This window comes from Pan troglodytes, chromosome 18 (genome assembly GCF_028858775.2).
Source record: "Pan troglodytes isolate AG18354 chromosome 18, NHGRI_mPanTro3-v2.0_pri, whole genome shotgun sequence".
Taxonomy (NCBI): Eukaryota; Metazoa; Chordata; class Mammalia; order Primates; family Hominidae; genus Pan; species Pan troglodytes.
Genome location: NC_072416.2, coordinates 82553865 through 82573450, shown reverse-complemented (window position 1 = coordinate 82573450; position 19586 = coordinate 82553865). Strand labels below are relative to the sequence as shown.

The 19586-nt window shown below is 46.2% G+C and overlaps 1 protein-coding gene across 4 annotated transcripts in view; it reads right to left on the bottom strand.

Annotated features, from left to right (window-relative positions):
• The window catches only part of ATP2C2 (ATPase secretory pathway Ca2+ transporting 2), a 93925-nt gene that overhangs the window by 52064 nt on the left and 22275 nt on the right, over nt 1-19586 (bottom strand). For 3 of the 4 annotated variants that reach the window (XM_511142.8, XM_003315215.6, XM_054668525.2), the window contains exons 2-4: nt 11094-11204; nt 4285-4401; nt 1035-1124 (exon numbers count right to left, since the gene is read on the bottom strand). In XM_511142.8, coding sequence (XP_511142.6) covers nt 1035-1124; nt 4285-4401; nt 11094-11204 — 318 coding nt within the window. Of the gene's footprint in view, nt 1-1034; nt 1125-4284; nt 4402-11093; nt 11205-18906; nt 19024-19586 lie in introns of those variants that run through there. The other variant, XM_016930288.3, reaches the window with a different exon arrangement.

The following is a 19586-nucleotide window of genomic DNA, read 5'->3' as shown; positions in this document are numbered from 1 at the left end:
AAAAAAGAAAAAAAAATGTGCTCAGGAGAAGCCAGATACAAAAGGTCATGTATTGTCTGAATCCATTTTTTTTTCTTGTTATACTTTAAGTTCTAGGGTACATGTGCACAACGTGCAGGTTTGTTACATAGGTATACATATGCCACGCTGGTTTGCTGCACCCATCAACTCGTCATTTACATTAGGTATTTCTCCTAATGCTATCCCTCCCCCACCCCCCCGACCCTATGAAAGGCCCCGGTGTGTGATGTTCCCCGCCCTGTGTCCATGTGTTCTCATTGTTCAACTCCCACCTATGAGTGAGATCATGCGGTGTTTAGTTTTCTGTCCTTGTGATAGTTTGCTTAGAATGATGGCTTCCAGCTTCATCCACGTCCCTGCAAAGGACATGAACTCATCCGTCTGAATCCATTTCAGTGACATATCCACAATAGGTCATTCAACCCACAGAGATGGAAACAGATTGGTGGTTGCCAAGGGCTGGTAGGAGGGGGGACAGGAAGTGACTGTCTGGTGAGCACAGGGTTTCCTTCTGGGGTGATGAAAATGTTTTGGAACTAGGCAGAGGTGGTGGTGGCACCATATCATGAATGTACTCAATTTCACTGAATTGTTCACTGTGAAACAGTCAATATTTTATTATGTGAATTTCATCTAAATAAAAAAAAAACTGAGTGCTCAGTGGTTACCTCTCGGTAATGGATCAAAGATGTTGTTCTTCGGAAGGCAAATGTGCACAGCCCAGGCTCTATTCCCCTCATCCCAGGGTCACGGGAAAGGAATTCCCTGCAACACTGCTCTAGCAAAGACCCAGAAGCACCTGTGTGTCCAGCAAGCAAGCAGTGGCCGAATAAACCAGGGCACCTTGATATTAGGGTAAAGAAGGATGTGGATTTGCTTTCCTTTCTTTCTTCTGTATGTTCCTTTCTCCCCCCTACAGCAAACTCTTTTTTTTCTTTATATACAATAACAAGCAGAGATTCAGCAGACCTGTGGCTGCCCGCCCGGGAGCCGAGCGCTGTCAGGGAACTCACCGTGGCGATGCTGACGGCGTCCTCATACTCCTTGGTGAGGACACTCACCAGGGCAGAGCCCAGCAGCAGCAGGATCAGGGGGTTCTTAAACTGAAGAGGAAATAACAGGGTGGGGCACATTCGTTAGTCTCAGGGACCAGAATGGGTTTCTTACTGTGCAGAAGCTTGTGTGACAGGGGTCTCAGTTCAGGGCCAGGCTTCCAGGTCAACACCATGGTGACCGAGGGCTGGGGAGACCACCCCCACGCAGTGGTCCTCCTCTGCCTGGAACTTCACCCCATTGACCCTCCCAGGTCCCAGTACTGACCCCCTGAAGACACCGGCCTCGGCCCTGCCTTTGAGTTCTTGGTCTCGCCTCTCCACATCTCCATGACGCTCCAGGCCAGGACTTTCGGCAAGATGCCAGTCCTGGCTCAAGACGGCCAAGGATCCTCTCTCACCACACTAGCTCCCCAAATCCTGCACATCCCAGTCACCAAACTCAGTACCAACCTGCTCCTGTAACAGCCTCTAGGGACTCCAATGATGTCCCTCTCTAAAACAGCCGTTCCCAAAACTTCCTGAGAAGATTTTTACTTTATTTTATATATCTGCCCTTTCATTTCAGAGACATCTCATGGTAGCTCATGTTACAGAGGATTGAAAAGGAACGCAAACACATAAAACCGGATTCAGAAGGCAGACCAAAGATCAGGATAAGGAAGAGAGTTAAAATATCAACAAGGGCTGGGCGCAGAGGCTCACACTGTAATCCCAGCCCTTTGGGAGGCACAAATGGGAGGACTGCTTGAGCCCAGGAGTTTCAGTCCAGCCTGGGAAACACAGCAAAATCCCATCTTTACAAAAAAATGAAAAAATTAGCTGGGCATGGTGAGGTGCACCTGTGGTCCCAGCTACTCAGAAGGCTAAGGCAGGAGGATCACTTGGGCCAGGGAAGTTGAGGCTGCAGTCAGCCGTGTTTATGCCACTGCACTCCTGCTTGGACACCAGAGAAACTCTATCCCAGAATATAATAATAATAATAATGCACCAGGTCTGGGCACCTTGATTCCCAGGCTGCCAGGCTCCTGTCCCCCCAGGGACTCTGCACCCTGCCCTCCAGCGAGGCCCTCCATCCACATCCTCACATGGCTTTCCGTCTCATTTCACTCAGATCTCTGCCCAGATGCCACCTCCTCAGAGCACCAGCCTAGTGCCTCCCTGCCATCCCGTCCAGAGCCTTAGGTCGTGCTAAGGTAGAATTCCTAATGGTGAGACTCCTGAGACAGAGGAACAGGGCTGCCTTGTGAGGTGATGAGTTCCCTGTCACTGGGGGAAAGACAGGAGAATCACAACACTTGGCATGCAGCAGGAACTCAACACATGTAAGGAATTAATAAGGGAGAGCAGACAGAACCCATATACGCAAGGGCAGGAAAACCCAGCCGTCAGGAGCTCCCGTCCAGTCCTACAAGGATTCCCACAGATGCATTGCTGAACCGACAAGCTATAAGATGAATGAGCAGGTCCTCTGCTCTCAAGAAATTTAAGAGATTTCATTTTGGGGAACACCCTGGCTGGAGGCTGCAGGAGGATCCTTGGTGAGAAGGAAGAGGTTCACGGTGGGTTTCGACAGGGCAGAGGGGAATGAGGAAGGAGGATAACTAGGGGAAGTGGGGGAGTGGGTCCTAGTGGAAGGGGTGCCAGGGCAGAGCAAAGAGATCTCCAGCCGCAGAGGGGAGCTCCTCCCTCACAGCCCATGTCTCGGCCTCCTTCCCTGAACCCCAACTTCCGGGAGCCTCCACTGCCTCTTCTCAGCCCTGCAGTTTTAGGAAGCTTCTGGGCTAGCCAGAACCACCTACATACCCAGAAGCCTATTTTGCTGCCAAAACGCATCGATGAATAACATTCCCAGAACACTGAGAACTGAGCCTTGATCAGGGACGGGACCTCAAGGAGAGTGGAGACAGAGGATGCTGCACAGAGGACTGTGAATGGTTCCGGAATCGACCAATGGAGGAAGCTGTAAACACAGACCCAATAGGAAGGCAGCTGAAGCCTGGGACAGCCCAGGGGCCAGAGAATGATGAAGGGGATGTCAGGGATGGGGCCAAGAGCATGCAAAAGGCTGGAAAAGGGGATCTAAGGCCATCTAAATGCCCTCAGGCACCTGGAAAATTCTGCCTGTTCACTGGGCCTTTCTGAACTGGTCCTGCGAAGGTAGCGGGGACTGCCGACTTCTAGAATGGAACTTGGAGCCATGTCAATTGCAGTTTTTTCTTTCCTCTTCTTAGTGGCTTCCAGGCATTTGATTATGTGTCATTCATTCAGCACCGCGCCAGCACCGATGGCAGCAGCTGGCAAGGGAAGGGGCTCTGGGTGCAGCTCCCTGGCTGCACTGCTCTGCACTGCTCCTCACAGCTATGTGACTTTGGGCTCAGGTTACAGTAGGACACCCAGTAAAATCTGAATTTCAGATAGACAAGGAACTTTTTGTTTTTAGTATAAGCACGTCTACTGTATTGGGACACACTTATACTAGAAATTGCTTCTTGTTTATCTATCTCAAATTCACTTTGTTTTTGTCGTTGTTGTTGAGACAAGGTCTCACTCTGTTGTCCAGGCTGGAGCACAGTGACACAATCTCGGTTCACTGCAGCCTCCACCTCCTGGGTTCCAACAGTCCTCCCACCTCAGCCTCCTCAGTAGCTGGGATTACAGGCATCCACTACCACATCCGGCTAATTTTTATATTTTTAGAAGAGACGGGGTTTTGCCATGTTGGCCGGACTGGTCTTGAACTCCTGGGCTCAAGTGATCCACCCGCTTCAGCCGCCCAAAGTGCTTGGATTACAGGCGTGAGCCACCACGCCCAGCCTGAAATTGAAATTTAACAGGGCATCCTATATTGTTATTTGCTAAACCTGGCAACTCTGGGGAAATCTTTCAACCTCTGCCCTTCTCCTTCCTCATGTGCAAAGGCGGGATTAGGAGGAGGATTAGTAAGTGCATGCTTACTTATTCACTTACTCATATAGCGTGGGGCCCCGGGCCTGCTCAACTGTCTACGAAAGTGATCACTGTTTTTCCTGATCGCGGTTGCCTGGGAGTTGGTGATTTGCTCATGATTGATGCTCAGGCTGGCTGGGGCAGCGCGAAAGGGGCGGGAGCTGTCCAAGGATGCCGTCCATCAACATTGAAAGATGGAATGGCTGCCCCACCCTCGCTGGCTTATGCTTGTTAATGCAAAGAATGACACCTCTGGTCCTACCTGATCCAGGTATTTCTTCCACACAGGTTCGCTGTTGTCAGCAACAAACTCATTCCAGCCATGGGCCAGCCGGCGCTGCGTCACCGAGAACTCCGACAGCCCAGTGTGTAAGTCCACCTGGAAGGAGACGTCAGGCACAAGCTCACTCATGGGCGCAGCAAGGAATGAGGCAACAGGGTACAGAGTCCCACTCTGAAAGGCAGCAGCTTCCATGATGGGCCAGGGACACGGGCTTGTCCACCAAGGTGCTGGGACTTCTTCAAAGACCCCGTGCAGATGGGGCAGAGAGAGGAGGAAAAGGCACAAGCCAGTGACCATTATAATTACAGCAGAAAAGATGACTCTGGTCTTAAATTTCAACAAATGGAAATGCAGCGTAGACTTCCAGAAATGCAGAAACACATCTTTTCTTCTTAAAAAAAATAAAAAAAAGGTCTTGGGAATGTAAAATGGTGCGGCTGTTATGGAAACTGTGTGGCGATTCCTCAAAAAATTAAAAAGGGAGCTACCAGATCCAGCAATTCCACTTTGGGGTATATACCCAAAGGAACTGCTAGTGGGGCTCCAAGAGATGTTTGTACAAGCACGTTCGTAGCACTGTTCACAAAAGCAAAAAGGAGGAAACAACCCACCAATCTGTCAAGGGATGAATGAATGCATGAAACGTGCTGTACACACACAATGAAATACTCTTTAGCCTCAGAACGAAAGAAAATGCTGACATGTGCTACAACATGGATACACGTTTAAGTTGAACCTTGAGGACGAAGTTAAGTGAAATAAACCAGTCACAAAAAGACAAATTCTGTTGATTCCACATATGAATTACATAGACTAGTCAAATTCATAGAGACAGAAAGTAGAATGGTGGGTGTCAGAGGCTGGAGGGAGAGGGAATGGGGAGTGAGTGTTTAATGGAGACAGATTCAGTTTTACAAGATGAAAAGAATACTGGAGATGCTTATGTAACCCGCTTTGCTGACTGTGGGTCTTAAGACCCTCCCATGAGAGGGTCCCACCCTATAATCTGGGGGAAGGAATGATGTCATGAAGCTTCCCTAAAAACCCAAAGATAGGATTCAGTGAGTTTTCACGTACCTGAACATGGGGATATTCCTGGAGAGTGGCATCCAGGGAGATGTTTGAACAACCATGTTCATAGCACCATTGGGCATGGAAGCTCTGCGCCCCTCCCCCCATTACCTGCCCTATGCATCTCTTCATCGGTATCCTTTGCCTTTATAATAAACTGGTAGGGCTTGGTGGCTCAGGCCTGTAATCCCAGCACTTTGGGAGGCCAAGGCAGGCAGATCACCTGAGGTCGGGAGTTCGAGACCAGCCTTGTCAACATGGCAAAAGCCCGTCTCTACTAAAAATACAAGAACTAGTCAGGCGTGGTGGCATGTGCCTGTAATCCCAGCCACTCAGGAGGCTGAGGCAGGAGAATAGCTTGAAGCTGGGAGGCGGAGGTTGCAGTGAGCTGAGATGGCGCCATTGCACTCCAGCCTGGGCAACAAGAATGAAACTCCATCTCAAAAAAAAAAAAAAAAAAAGAATTCTGGAGGTAGAGAATGGCGATGGTTGCACAACAGTATGACTGTATGACTGTACTTAATGCAACTACAATGTACACTTCAAAATGGTTAAGGCCAGGCACAGTGACTCACAACTGTAATCCCAAAACTTTAGGAGGTTGAGGTGGGGAGATCGCTTGAACCCAGGAGTTCAAGGCTAGTCTGGGCAATATAGCACGATCTTGGCTCTACAAAAAAATTTAAAAAATTAGCCCATTGTGGTGACAGACTCCTGTAGTCTCAGCTACTCAGGAGACTGAGGCAGGAGGATTGCTTAAGCCCAGGAGGTGGAGGCTGCACTGGGCCTTGATTGCAGCACCGGACTCAAGCCTGGGCAACAGAGTGAGACCATGTCTTGGAAAAAATAACATGGTTAAGATGGTAAATTTTATGTTGTGTATTTACCACATATCAGACACTTTTTTAAATAGGCTTGTCTTAAGAAACAAGAGTATTTTTTTTAAAAGATAAACAAAACTGACAAACCTTTAGCCAGGCTAAGAAAAAAAGAGAGAAGAACCAAATAAATACAAACAGAAATGAAAAAGGAAACTTCACAAATTATATCACAGAAAGTCAGAGGACCATTAGTGGCTACCAGGAGCAACTATATGCCAATAAATTGCAAAATATAGAAGAAATGGATAAATTCCTAGACACACAGAACCTACCAAGATTGAACCATGAAGAAATCCAAAAGCTGAATAGACCAATAACAAGTAATAAGATCGAAGCCATAATAAAAAGTCTTCCAGTTAAGAAAAGCCCAGGACCCAGTGGCTTCACTGCTGAATTCTACCAAACACTCGAAGAAGCGATACCAATCCTACTAAATTATTCCAAAAAACAGATGAGTAGGGAATACTTTCATTCTACGAGGCCAGTATTACCCTGATACCAAAACCAGACAAAGACACATTTAAAAAAGAAAACTACTGGCCAATATCACCGATGACTATTGATGCAAAAATCCTCAGCAAAATACAAGCAAATTAAATGCAATAACGCATTAAAATGAAAATTCATCATGACCAAATGGGATTTATCCCAAGGGTGCAAGGATGGTTCACCATACACAAATTAATGTGACACATCAACAGAATGAAAGACAAAAACCATATGATCATTTCAATTAATCCTGAAAAAACATGTGACAAAATTCAACATCCCTTCATGATAAAAACCCTAAAAAAGCTAGGTATAGAAGGAACATATCTCAATGTAATAAAAGCCATATATAACAGACCCAGGGCTAGTGTCATACTGAATGAGGAAAAACTGAAAGCTTTTCCAGTAGGATACCCACTTTTACCACTATTATTCAACAGAATACTGTAAGTTCTAGCTAGAGCAATCAGACAAGAGTAAAAAATAAAGGGCATCCAAATTGGAAAGGAAGAAGTCAAATTATTCTTGTTTGTAGATGATATGATCTTACATCTGAAAAAACCTAAAGACTCCACCTAAAGCTATTAGAACTCATAAACAAAATCAGTAAAGTTAGAGGATACAAACTCAAATCATAAAGATCAGTAGCATTGCTATATGCTAAGAGAAAGCAATCTGAAAAAGAAATCAATTAAGTAATCCCATTTACCACAGCCACAAATTAAGTATCTAGGAATTAACTTAAAGAAGTAAAAGATCTCTACAATGAAAACTATAAAACATTGATGCAAGAAACTGAAGAAGACACAGAAAAATGGAAAGATATTCCATGTTCATGTGTTGGAAAAATCAATATTGTTAAAATGTCCATACTACCCAAAGCAATCTATAGATTTAATGGAATCCCTATTAAAATAACAATGACATTCTTAACAGAAATAGAAAAAACAATTTAAAAATTTATATGGAACCACAAAAGACCCAGAATAGCCAAAGCTATCTTAAGGAAAAAGAACAACACTGGAAGAATCATATTACCTGACTTTAAATTATACTACAGAGCTTTAGTAACCAAAACAGCATGGTACTGTCATAAAAACAGATACAGAGATCAGTGAAACAGAATAGAGAACCCAGATATAAATCCATACATCTACAGTGAACTCGTTTTTGACAAAGATGTCAAGAACATCCACTGGGGAAAGGGCAATCTCTTTAATAAGTGGTACCAGGAAAACAAAATCTCCATATGCAGGAGAATGAAATTTCACCCCATCTCTCATTATCAATAAAAATCAAATAAAAATGGATTAAAGATGAGGTGGGCAGATTACCTGAGGTCAGGAGTTCGAGATCAGCCTGGTCAACATGGCAAAACCCCAGCTCTACCAAAAATACAAAAATTAGCTGGATGTGGTTGTGCATGCCTGTAATCCCAGCTACTACAGGAGGCTGAGGCAGGAGAATTGCTTGAACCCAGGAGGCAGAGGTTGCAGTGAGGTGAGATAGCGCCACTGCACTCCAGCCTGGGCGACAGAGTGAGACCCTGTCTCAAAAAAAAAAAAAAAAGATTAAATACTTCAATCTAAGATCACAGACTATGAAACTATCAAGAGAACATCGGGGAAACTCTCCAGGACATTGAAATGGGCAAAGATTTCTTGAGTAATATACTACAAGCACAGGCAACCAAAGCAAAAATGGATAAATGGAATCACATCAAGTTAAAAGGCTTCTGCACAGCAAAGGAAATCATCAACAAAGTGAAGAGACAACCCACAGAATGGAAGAAAATATTTGCAAACTACCCATCCGACACGTGATTAATAACCAGAATGTATAAGGAGCTCAAACAACTCTACAGGAGAAAACCTAATAATCTGTTTTTAAAATGGGCCAAAGATCTGGATAGACATTTCTCAAAAGAAGACATATGAATGGCAAACAGGTACATGAAAAGGTGCTCACCATCACTGATCAGAGAAATGCAAATCAAAACTACAATGAGGTATCATCTCATCACAGTTAAAATGGCTTTTATCCAAAAGTCAGGCAATAACAAATCCTGGATATGAAGAAAAGGGAGCCCTTGTACACTGTTGGTAGGAATGTAAATTAGTATGACTGGTGAACAGTTTGGAGGGTTCCTCAAAAAACTAAAAATACGCTGGGCGCGGTGGCTCATGCCTGTAATCCCAGCACTTTGGGAGGCCGAGGCGGGCGGATCACGAGGTCAGGAGATGGAGACCATCCTGGCTAACACGGTGAAACCCCGTCTCTACTAAAAATACAAAAAATTAGCCGGGTGTGGTGGCGGGCGCCTGTAGTCCCAGCTACTCGGGAGGCTGAGGCAGGAGAATGGCGTGAACCCGGGAGGCGGAGCTTGCAGTGAGCAGAGATCGCGCCACTGCACTCCAGCCTGGGCGACAGAGCGAGAGTCCGTCTCAAAAAAAAAACACAAAAAAATTAGCCGGGCATGGTGGCAGGCGCCTGTAGTCCCAGCTACTCAGGAGGCTGAGACAGAAGAATGGCGTGAACCCAGGAGGCGGAGCTTGCAGTGAGCAGAGATCGCGCCACTGCACTCCAGCTTGGGTGACAGAGTGAGACTCCATCTCAAAAAAAAAAACAAAAAACTAAAAATACAACTATTATATGATCCCCAGTCCCACTCCTAGATACATAACCAAAAGAAAGGAAATCAGAATATTGAAGACATATCTGCACTCCCATGTTTATCGCAGGAGCATTCACGATAGCCAAGGTTTGGAAGGAGCCTAAGTATCCATCAACAGACAAATGAATAAAGAAAATGCGGTACATATACACAATGGAGTACTATGCACCCATAAAAAAGAATGAGATCCTGTCATTTGCAACAACATGGATGGAACTGGAGGTCATTATATTAAGTCAAATAACATAGTGACCTCCAGACACAGAAAGGCAAACTTTGCAGGTTCTCACTGATTAGTGGAAGCTGAAAATTAAAATAACTGAACTCATGGAGATAGTAGGATGGTTACCAGGGCCTGGTAAGGGTAGTTGGGAGAAAGTGGAGAGGGCTATGGCTACAAAAAATATAGTCAGAAAGAATAAATAAGACCTAGTATTTGCTGGCACGACAGGGTGACTGTTGTCAAAAATAATTTAATTGTACATTTTAAAATAACTAAAAGAGTGTAAGTGGATGACTTGTAACACAAAGGATAAATGCTTGAGGTAATGGAGACCCCGTTTGCCCTGATGTGATTATTATACAGTGTATGCCTGTATCAAAGTATCTCTGGAACCCATAAGTATACACCTACTATGTGCCCATAAAAATTAAAAATAAAAAAGAACAGTAGCTAAAACAATTATATTGTGCCCAACTCCATTCAAGCTCTTTCTGTAAACAAATTCGTTAAATACAGCTAATTTATGAGTCAGTCATAATGGAAGGAAACTTTGTTGTTCTGGTCACAACAAAAGTGTCCTTGTTTTTAAAAAGCCAGTAACAAGAAAACTGTACTTGCTGGTAGAGGAAACAGGGAGAACAGAATTGATTTCTAGATTCTTTTGAGTAGTGAAAGAAAATCTAGCTCATTTTCTAGGTAGCGATAATATTCAGGCAGAGAAGAAATACTTCCTCCCCCTCTCCAAATACTAATACACAGGACTTGAATTGAAACAGACTTGAGTTATTCTCAAGAAAAGACACTAGCTTCCAACTTCCTGAAATTGTAGCATGTGCCCTTTTCCTGGGAGCTTTTTATTTGCTTTCCAAAAATGTAGTGGTTCTGAGTATGCACGTGCACGCACGTGTGCACACACACACACTTGTGTGCAATGCAAATGTTTGTCTTGCACTGGCCAGGAATTAATTCAAACTCACTTGAGAAACTTGGGAGAATTTGGTTTTAGTACCTGGCAACTCCACGGATTATAAAAGACGACGGTGGGAATACCGGATGACAAAGAGTTTGGGCTTTGATGTGAAACAGCTGGACTCCACGCTGGGCTGTGCTACCTCTAACACTGGACTGTGCTACTTTCTGTGTCTCAACTTCATCTTCCATCCCTTTATGTTTTTGCCAAGAAATGTGAGGCTGAAGAGAAGCAGCGTACACAGAGTGTCTCAAAGGATGCCATCTTCCGGTAAGGGCATGGTGAAGACGAGCTCTACTGACAAGCACTGATATTCTACCTGTGGAATCTGAACCATTCAACATCAACAATATTTTCCAACCTTGATGATAAAATTGATAATAACACAGAATTTCAAAGCACTGTTCAGGGCTTTGTGTTGCTTTCTTTTAAACATAAAACCTTATCACAATTAGCTCCAGATGCAAATTCAATTCTTACACAAAACGCTTTGGCCAAATCCTCTTTCTGGCATTTGCATGCTTCCTTGGGGGGCAGGGCTGTCACCTTCTTCTCTTTCTCGATGGCTTTCAGCTCACTCTGTTCATCAATCTGTGAAAAGAGCAGGGTTGCTGTTTAGCAGATTGAACTTTTGTACTCATTAATTTTTAAATTTATTTTTTATTTTTATCATTTTATTTTTTTGAGATGGAGTCTCACTCTGTCACCCAGGCTGGAGTGCAGTGGCATGATCTCAGCTCACCACAACCTCCACTTACGGGGTTCAAGAGATTTTCCTGTCTCAGCCTCCCGAGTAGCTGGGATTACAGGTATCCATCACCACACCCCACTAATTTTTTTTGCTATTTTTAGTAGAGACGAGGTTTCACCATGTTGGCCAGGTTGGTCTCAAACTCCTGACCTCAGGTGATCCGCTTGCCTCGGCCTCCCAAAGTGCTGGGATTATAGGTGGAGCCACTGCGCCCAGCCACATGTGTTTTTTTTAAAGCATAAAACACACACACAAAGTGTGCATATGTGTACAGCTCACAAACTAACCCTTATAACCAGCCCCCAAATTAAGAAACAGATATGACTGGTCCCCTGATGCTCCCTTGGCCAACCTACCTACCTGAGGGGTAACTGCTGTCATGGTTTCAATCCTCATAGATTAGGTTGGCCAGGGTTTGAACTTTATGGAAATGGTGCCATGCAGTATACGCTCATACATGCTTTCTTGTCTGATTTCTTTCACTCAACATTGTTAGTGAGATTTATACAAGATATTGCATGTAGCAACAGTACGCTAATTTTCACAGCAGCTTAGTATTCCACTGTATGAGTAGATCACAATATATTTGTTCTCCTGTTGATGAATATCTGGGTTCCAGTTGTTAGTTGTTGGCTAATACTGATGCATCTATTTTTAAGCAAGTTTTTTTTTTTTTTTTGTCACCCAGGCTGGAGTGCAGTGGTGCAATCATAGCTCACTGCAGCCTCAACCTCCCAGGCTCAGGTGATCCTCCTGCTTCAGCCTCCTGAATAGCAGGACCACAGGTGCATGCTACTGTGCCTGGCTAATTTTTTAATATTTTCTAGGGACAGGGTCTCCCTACGTTGCCCAGGCTGAGCAAACTTATTTTACAGAATTGAAACTTGTAAGCGGACAGAGTAGGGCAACAATATACATATTTAGAATCCTGAACCTCGAACTTCCAGGATTCTCCATCAAGTATGCACCATATTGCAGAGAGTGCCTCCCGCTGATGATAGGTGGTATCACAGCCTGGTTCTATGGGACATTTTAAATAACCAAAGAAAAGGGGAGGGGAAACACAACCAAGTTCTGGAAGTCCCAGCACTCTGTGTTGAGACCCGCGGGCCTGGAAAGAAGCCACGTGAAACACCTGGAGGCTTCGGGAGGCTTTGCTAATACAAAGGAGACCTCAGAAACAGGAAAGTGTGAGGTATTTTTGCAAAACCATTCCTAGCATCCTGATACCCAGGATGTGATAATCATCTTTTCCTTTTCCACCAGGTTATTGGAAACTGGGAAAGAGGAAGCAGGAGAGGTATTGAGTAACTTCCTCCTTTAGCTGTAATAGAGATTGCAAATTCCACTCTTCCTTCTTGCCAGCCGCTCTCCCCAACCCCAAACCATCTCCTCCCAAATGCCTATTTGCTTAGAAAAGCTGTGCTAGCCACCTCGGTTTCCTGCGGCTGCTTCTCACTCATGCCCAGTGCCCAGGAGGACAGCAGCGATTACGCATATCTTTAAGCAGGCTTAGCCATCCATTGGGAGCCCTCCTTAAGTCAACATTGCATTATTTGTAGAGTTACTTCAAAGAAAAATGTGGATTGCACAAGACTTTCCCCCCATTCTCAAGATCTCCTTCCGTTGTACCAAATAAAGTGCTTGATTCTTGCTCACACCACAGGTGGAGGCAGGCTGGGGACTCCCCCCATCCCCCACACTCACTCAGCTGCCCTCAGCCTTGCCATTTCTGACTCACTACACCGAATTCCTTTTTTTTTTTTTTTTTTTCTGAGATAGAGTCTCACTCTGTCACCCAGGCTGGAGTGCAGTGGTGCGACCTCGGCTCACTGCAACCTCCTCCTCCCGGGTTCAAGTGGGTCTCCTGCCTCAGCCTCCCCGGTAGCTGGGACTACAGGCACGCACCACCACGCCTCGCTAATTTGTTTTTGTATTTTTAGTAGAGACGGGGTTTCACCATGTTGGCCAGGCTGGTCTCAAATTTCTGACCTCAGGTATCTGCCTGCCTCAGCCTCCGAAAGTGCTGAGATTACAGGCGTGAGCCACTGCACCTGGCTCGAAACACATAAATCCCATCACACACACACACACACACACACACACACGCCCGATGCTTGAAAACACTTGCAGAGATTCCAGTGCTCTCAGGATAAGAGCCCAATTACCTTCAATGTGACTGCCCAGAACCCACACATGCTACAACATGGATGAACCTTGAAGACGTTATGCCTGGTGAAATAAGCCAGACCCGAAAGGACAAATCCTATAGGACTCCAGTTACAGGAGGTCCCTAAAATAGTCAAACTCACAGAGACAGAAAGGAGAGCAGAGGTAACCGGGCTGGGGAGTTAGTGTTTAATGACTACAGAGTCTCTTTGGGAAAGATGAGAGTTTTGGAGGCAAATATTGGTGATGGTTGCATAACAATGGGAATATACTTAATGCCAGCGAGCCATACCCTTAAAAATGGTTAAAATGGTGAATTTTATGTTATGTATATTTTACCACAATAAAAATCCAGAAGAAAAGGGCCAGACACTGTGGCTCATACCTATAATCCCAGCACTTTGGGAAGCCGAGGCAGGCAGATCATCTAAAGTCAGGAGTTCGAGACCAGCCTGGCCAACATGGTATTTTGTAAAAATACAAAAATTAGCCAGGCATGGTGGCAGGCATCTGTAATCTCAGCTACTCGGGAGGCTGAGTCAGGGAAAATTGCTTGAACCTGGAAGGCGGAGGTTGCAATGAGCCAAGATCATGCCACTGCACTCCAGCCTGGGCAACAGAGTGAGACTCTGTCTCAAAAAAAAAAAAAAAAAAAAAAAAAAAGATCAAAGGCACCAATTCCCCTGCCTTTGAGGGCAGGACTAGCACGTGCCCCCAACCTTTCTCAGGTGCTCTGGACATCTGAAGGCCCAGGGCTGTCCACCCACATGTCCCTGGAGAATGAGCTAGGTGGATTGAGGAGGTCATGGGGTGACAGGGTGCCATGCTGCAGTGACACTGGAGGGGAGAGGGGGTTGGATGCAGAGACCTCCCTCACTCCCCTGTGTTTTGTGACTGCGGGGGCAGAGTCCAGAGCCCAAAGGAGAGAGGACCCAGCCTCCGACTTCCCTCTGTGAGTAAAAGCCACCTACACACTCCCAGCTCTGTAACCGAGGGTACTGGAAACAGGGACTCTGCTCACAGCAGCACAGTTCACGAGACCCAAAAGTCAGACACTGCCCGATGCCCATCCACGGATTATGGAGAAGCAAAATGTGGTCCATCCAGACAGTGGAGCATCAACTCAGCCTCAAACAGGAATGCAATACTGACGCATGTGGGTATTGTTAAACTGTGGCCTCTGCAAAACCGTTCTTTGAAAGCCTAACACCTGGTACACCAGAATGTGACTTTATCTAGTGGGGGTCTTTACAGAAATGATCAAGGTCAGATGAGGTCAAATATGAGCGATGTTCTTGCAAAAAGGAGAATTTTGCAGAGATAAACATGCACACAGGGAAGTCCATGTGGAGACACAGGAGAAAACCCTGTGATGATGGAGGCAGAGGCTGGAGTGACGTGTCCATCGGCCAATGAACGCTGGGGATTGCTGGCCATGCTGGAAGCTTGAAGAGAAGTGTGGAACAGATCCTCCCCTGGAGCCTCCAGAGAGAGCAAAGCCCTCCTGACTCCTTGAGTTTTGACTTCTGGCTTCTAGAACTGTGAGACAATACATTTAAATTTAAGCCACCACATTTTTGGTACTCGGTGACCACAGCCCTGGGAAACACACTTGCTACAACACAGATGAACCTGGAAGACATCACACTAAGAGAAAGAAGCCAGACACAAAAGGCCACACGGTATGTGAGTCCACTCATAGGAAATGCCCGGGACAGGCAAATTCGTAGGAGCAGAAAGCAGATTGGGAATGGGCAAGGGGGAATGGGGAGAAACTGCTAATGGGTACAGGGTTTCTTTCAAATGTTTCAGAACTGAATAGAAGTGGTGGTCACATGACATTGTGAGTGAACTAGATCCCATTACAATGTTTACTGTGAGATGGTTGATTTTGTTATGTGAATTTCACCTCAATAAAATAAGAATTTTGTTTTTCGTTTTTGAGGCAGAGTCTTGCTCTGTTGCTCAGGCTGGAGTGCAGTGGCGTGATCTTGGTGCACTGCAACCTCCGCCTCCCAGGCTCAAGCAATTTGATTCTCCCACCTCAGCCTCCTGAGAAGCTAGGACTACAGGTGTATGTCATCACACCAGGCCTTTTTTTTTTTTTTTTTTTTTTGGTATTTTTAATTGAGACAAGGTTTTGCCATGTTGCCCAGGCTGGTCTTGAACCCCTGGACTCAAGTCATCCACCTGCCTTGGCCCCCTACGATGCTAGGATTACAGGTGTGAGCCACCATGCCTAGCCTTTTTGTTTTTTTAAAGCCATTTACAAACTACAGGCAGGAACTCCCTCCACCACTTAGAAACTGTCCTCCTGACTCTCTCCTGGGTCCCACCTGTGTCGGTCACAGCCCCATCCACCCCCACTCCCCCCCACACCCATAGCCTCCCATCCTCGTCCCCTCTTTGCTGGCTCCTCCCATAAACATCTCAGCATGGGTTTCCACTTTAAACATAACCTCTTTTCTGGGCCTTGCATTGGAAATACACCTGCTCCTTCCTCATTTGCCAACATCGAGCTTTTAGAAGGAGTGTCTACACTTGCTGTCTCTATCTTTTCATTTCCTATCCACTTCTCAACCGACTTCAGCCAGATCTCCAGGTCATTTCGGTGTTTCAAGGCCACCGGGACATAGCCCTGGACCCAATACATTGTAAGTGAGGGCTTGCTCTGCCTCACTTCAGTCTCGTGACTCTCAGGAAACAGAGACCCTGGGTTGGTGACTGAGCTCGTAGATACTGCCACTCCTCGCCCTGCATTTGGGGGACTCCTACCTGGGATGCTCACCTGGGCACCCCCCTCATCTCCTTAAGAATGCATAAGGGCCCGGGGGCCTAATCTGCCCCGGGTTGATTCCAATCACACAGCTCCATAATCTAAATGGCACTTAATGTATCCTTTGTTGAAAACAGGATTGTCCACTCTGTTTCCAGATACTACAGACTCTGGTACAGCCCCCATCCCTGTACCCAACCCCAAACACACACTCACTTCTTCTCTCCAAGTGGGCCCGTGCCCGCTGCTGATCAGGACATTGCCATGACCCAGAATGGCCCACCTTGAAGCTGAGGCACTCAAAAACTGGAAACAAACTCAGGGTAAGTTGTGGGGAAGGTTGATCAGCCGTGATGCACCTACGCTGTCAGGCAGCCAAACACATCCCCTGAGTTGCACCAAGCCTCCACTCTAGGCCCACCCACCAGCTGACAGGAAATACTGGAGATAATAGACACGTTGAATGACACCATAGGGACATGATCACTAGACTGTGGGAACTATAGGACACACAGCCCGGCCTCCCCAGCATGTAAACTACAACAAAAACACAAGAATGGGCCGGGCGCAGTGGCTCACGCCCGTAATCCCAGCACTTTGGGATGCCAAGGCAGGCAGATCACCTGAAGTCAGCAGTTCGAGACCAGCCTTGTCAACATGGAGAAAGCCCATCTCTACTAAAAATATAAGAATTAGCCGGGCGTGGTGGCGGGCACCTGTAATCCCAGCTACTCAGGAGGCTAAGGTAGGAGAATCACTTGAACTCAGGAGGCAGAGGTTGCAGTGAGCTGAGATCACGCCACTGCACTCCAGCCTGGGCAACAAGAGCAGAATTCCATCTCAAAACGAAAAACACAAGCATGAAACGTGCAGACGCAGAGAACCATCAGAGACCCCAGCCAAGTGCAGGCTGGGACCTCACTTGAGTCCTGATTTGAATAAACCAGCATGAAGCAGTGTTTAGGAGCCCAAGGGAACCTCAATATTGGCCAATATTTGATTTTCTCTAATTGTTAATATTTTATGATATGATAATGGTAATTGTGATATTTTAAAGAGTTCTTCTCTTTAGCCATATATATGCAGAAATATTTATAGATGAAATACTAGGAAGCCTGAGATTTGTGTCAAAACAATCTGGGGTAGAGAGGAGTCAAGATTGGCTCCCCTCATTGGCACTGGGTAACAGAGTCATGTGGGCTCATTCCATTATTCTATTTCTGCATATGATTGGAATTCTCCAATACAAAATACAAAATTAAATAGTATAAAATTAAAGAGAAAAGAGGTGTTATATGATTTGACCTAAGGAGACGTCACTGATATGTCATCAAATTAAAAAAAAAAAACCTTTTGCAGAACAATTGTCATAATATAATCCTAATTTTGTTTAAAAAAAAAAAAAAGAGGAAGGAAGGAAAGATGAAGGGAGGGGAGGGAACGGGAGTCACATAAAAGAAACTGGAAACAGTTTCAATTCAACTTTGTGCGTGAGTTTCCCATGGCTGCTTGGTCTCCAGGGCTGTAACAACCAACCAACACAAACTGGGTGGCTTAAAACAACCGAAATTTATTCTCTCAGTTCTGGAAGCTAAAACTCTGAAACCAAGATGCTGGCAGGGCCACATTCCCATTGAACCCTGCAGGCAAGATCTTTCCTTCCTCTCCCAGTTTCTGGCGGTGGCTGACAATCTTCCACGTTCTTGGCATGTACACGTATCACAGCAGTCTCTGCCTCTGCCAGCACATGGCTATATTCCCAAGCGTCTCTGTCTGCTTTTCTTATAAAGACCCCAGTCACTGGGTTAGGGCCCACACAACTCCAGTGTGACCTCATTTTAATTTGACTGCGTAGATAAAGACCCTATTTGCAAATAAGGTTGCATTCACAGGTACCAGGGGTTAGGGCTTCAACATGTTTTTGGGAGGACACGCCTTGACCATAACAGCATGTATGTGCGTCCACAGAAGATGCGAGAGATGGCAGTAGCTGCCCCGGGGCTGTGGGGCTGAAGGGTCCGAGGCTGTAGCTTCTTGTTACTTTGTAGACATCAGTCCACTGTGAATCGCAAGTGATCCTTTTGTAATGAGAGTGGCGCATCCTGGTTAAGGTCAGAGAGTGTCCCTAATTCTCCCTCTCCATCACAGGTGATTTAGGCAGAACCAAACCTTCCCTTCTTCTTCTTCTTCTTCTTTTTTTTTTTTTTTTTTTGAGACTGAGTCTCACTCTGTCACCCAGGCTGGAGTGCAGCAGTGTGATCTCGGCTCACTGCAACCTCTGCCCCCAGGGCTCAAGCCATTCTCCTACGTCAGCCACTCGAGTAGCTGGGATTACAGGTGCCCACCACCACGCCCGGCCAATTTTTGTATTTTTAGTAGAGACGGGGTTTGAACATGTTGGCCGGGCTGGTCTCAAACTCCTGACCTCAGGTGATCCGCCCACCTCGGCCTCCCAAAGTACTGGGATTACAGGCGTGAGCCACCGCGCCCGGCCCCCTTTTCTTTTGTGTTTCCCTTTTTTAAAGCTTTTTATAAGATGAAATGCACATAACAAAAAATTAACTGTTTCAGAGCATGCAGTTCAGTGCATCTAGTACCTTCGCAATGTTGTGCAGGCACCACGTGGAACTCATCCCCAAACACTTTCACCGCCCGCCAGAGGAAATCCTGTGCCCAGGAAGCAGGCACTCCCCACGCCCTTTCTAGCCTCCTGAACGACTCATCTGCTTCCTGTCTCTATGGACGTCACGGTCCCGCCTACTTCACATCCATCTTCTGTGTCTGTGCCTCCTTTGGAACCCCCAAGATGTTATTTGCCTGCTGCAGATAGACCCACGCGGGCGACGGTGAGCGCAGCCTCCCTAGCCCCAAGGAAACGGCCTAGAAGAGAAACGTTTCCAAGAGAAGCTGCACCCAACAAGCGCAGCTCAGGACTGACGTTTAACCTACCAGAGGCTCCCGAGGGGACCACGAAGTGCACGTATGGGCCTTGCTGAAAGGTGAGTTGGAGCTGTGAGCTCACTCCAGAGCAAGGGAGCCAGAGGCACCTCCGGGCGAACAGCCTCCCTCAGTCCAGCCCCGCTGTGGCGCCCTCCCGTCCAGCCCCGGGATTCGGTTCATTGCGAACTTGGACTGCGTTAGACCCTAATGATCTTCCCTGTTAGAGGGCTTATGCAGACATGCATTGCTTCAACATATTTGACCAAAGCCTAGCCCGTGCCTCAGTTTCCTCCCCTGGAATGTGGGGGGCTAAGGGTATAACAGCCGGGGTCCACAG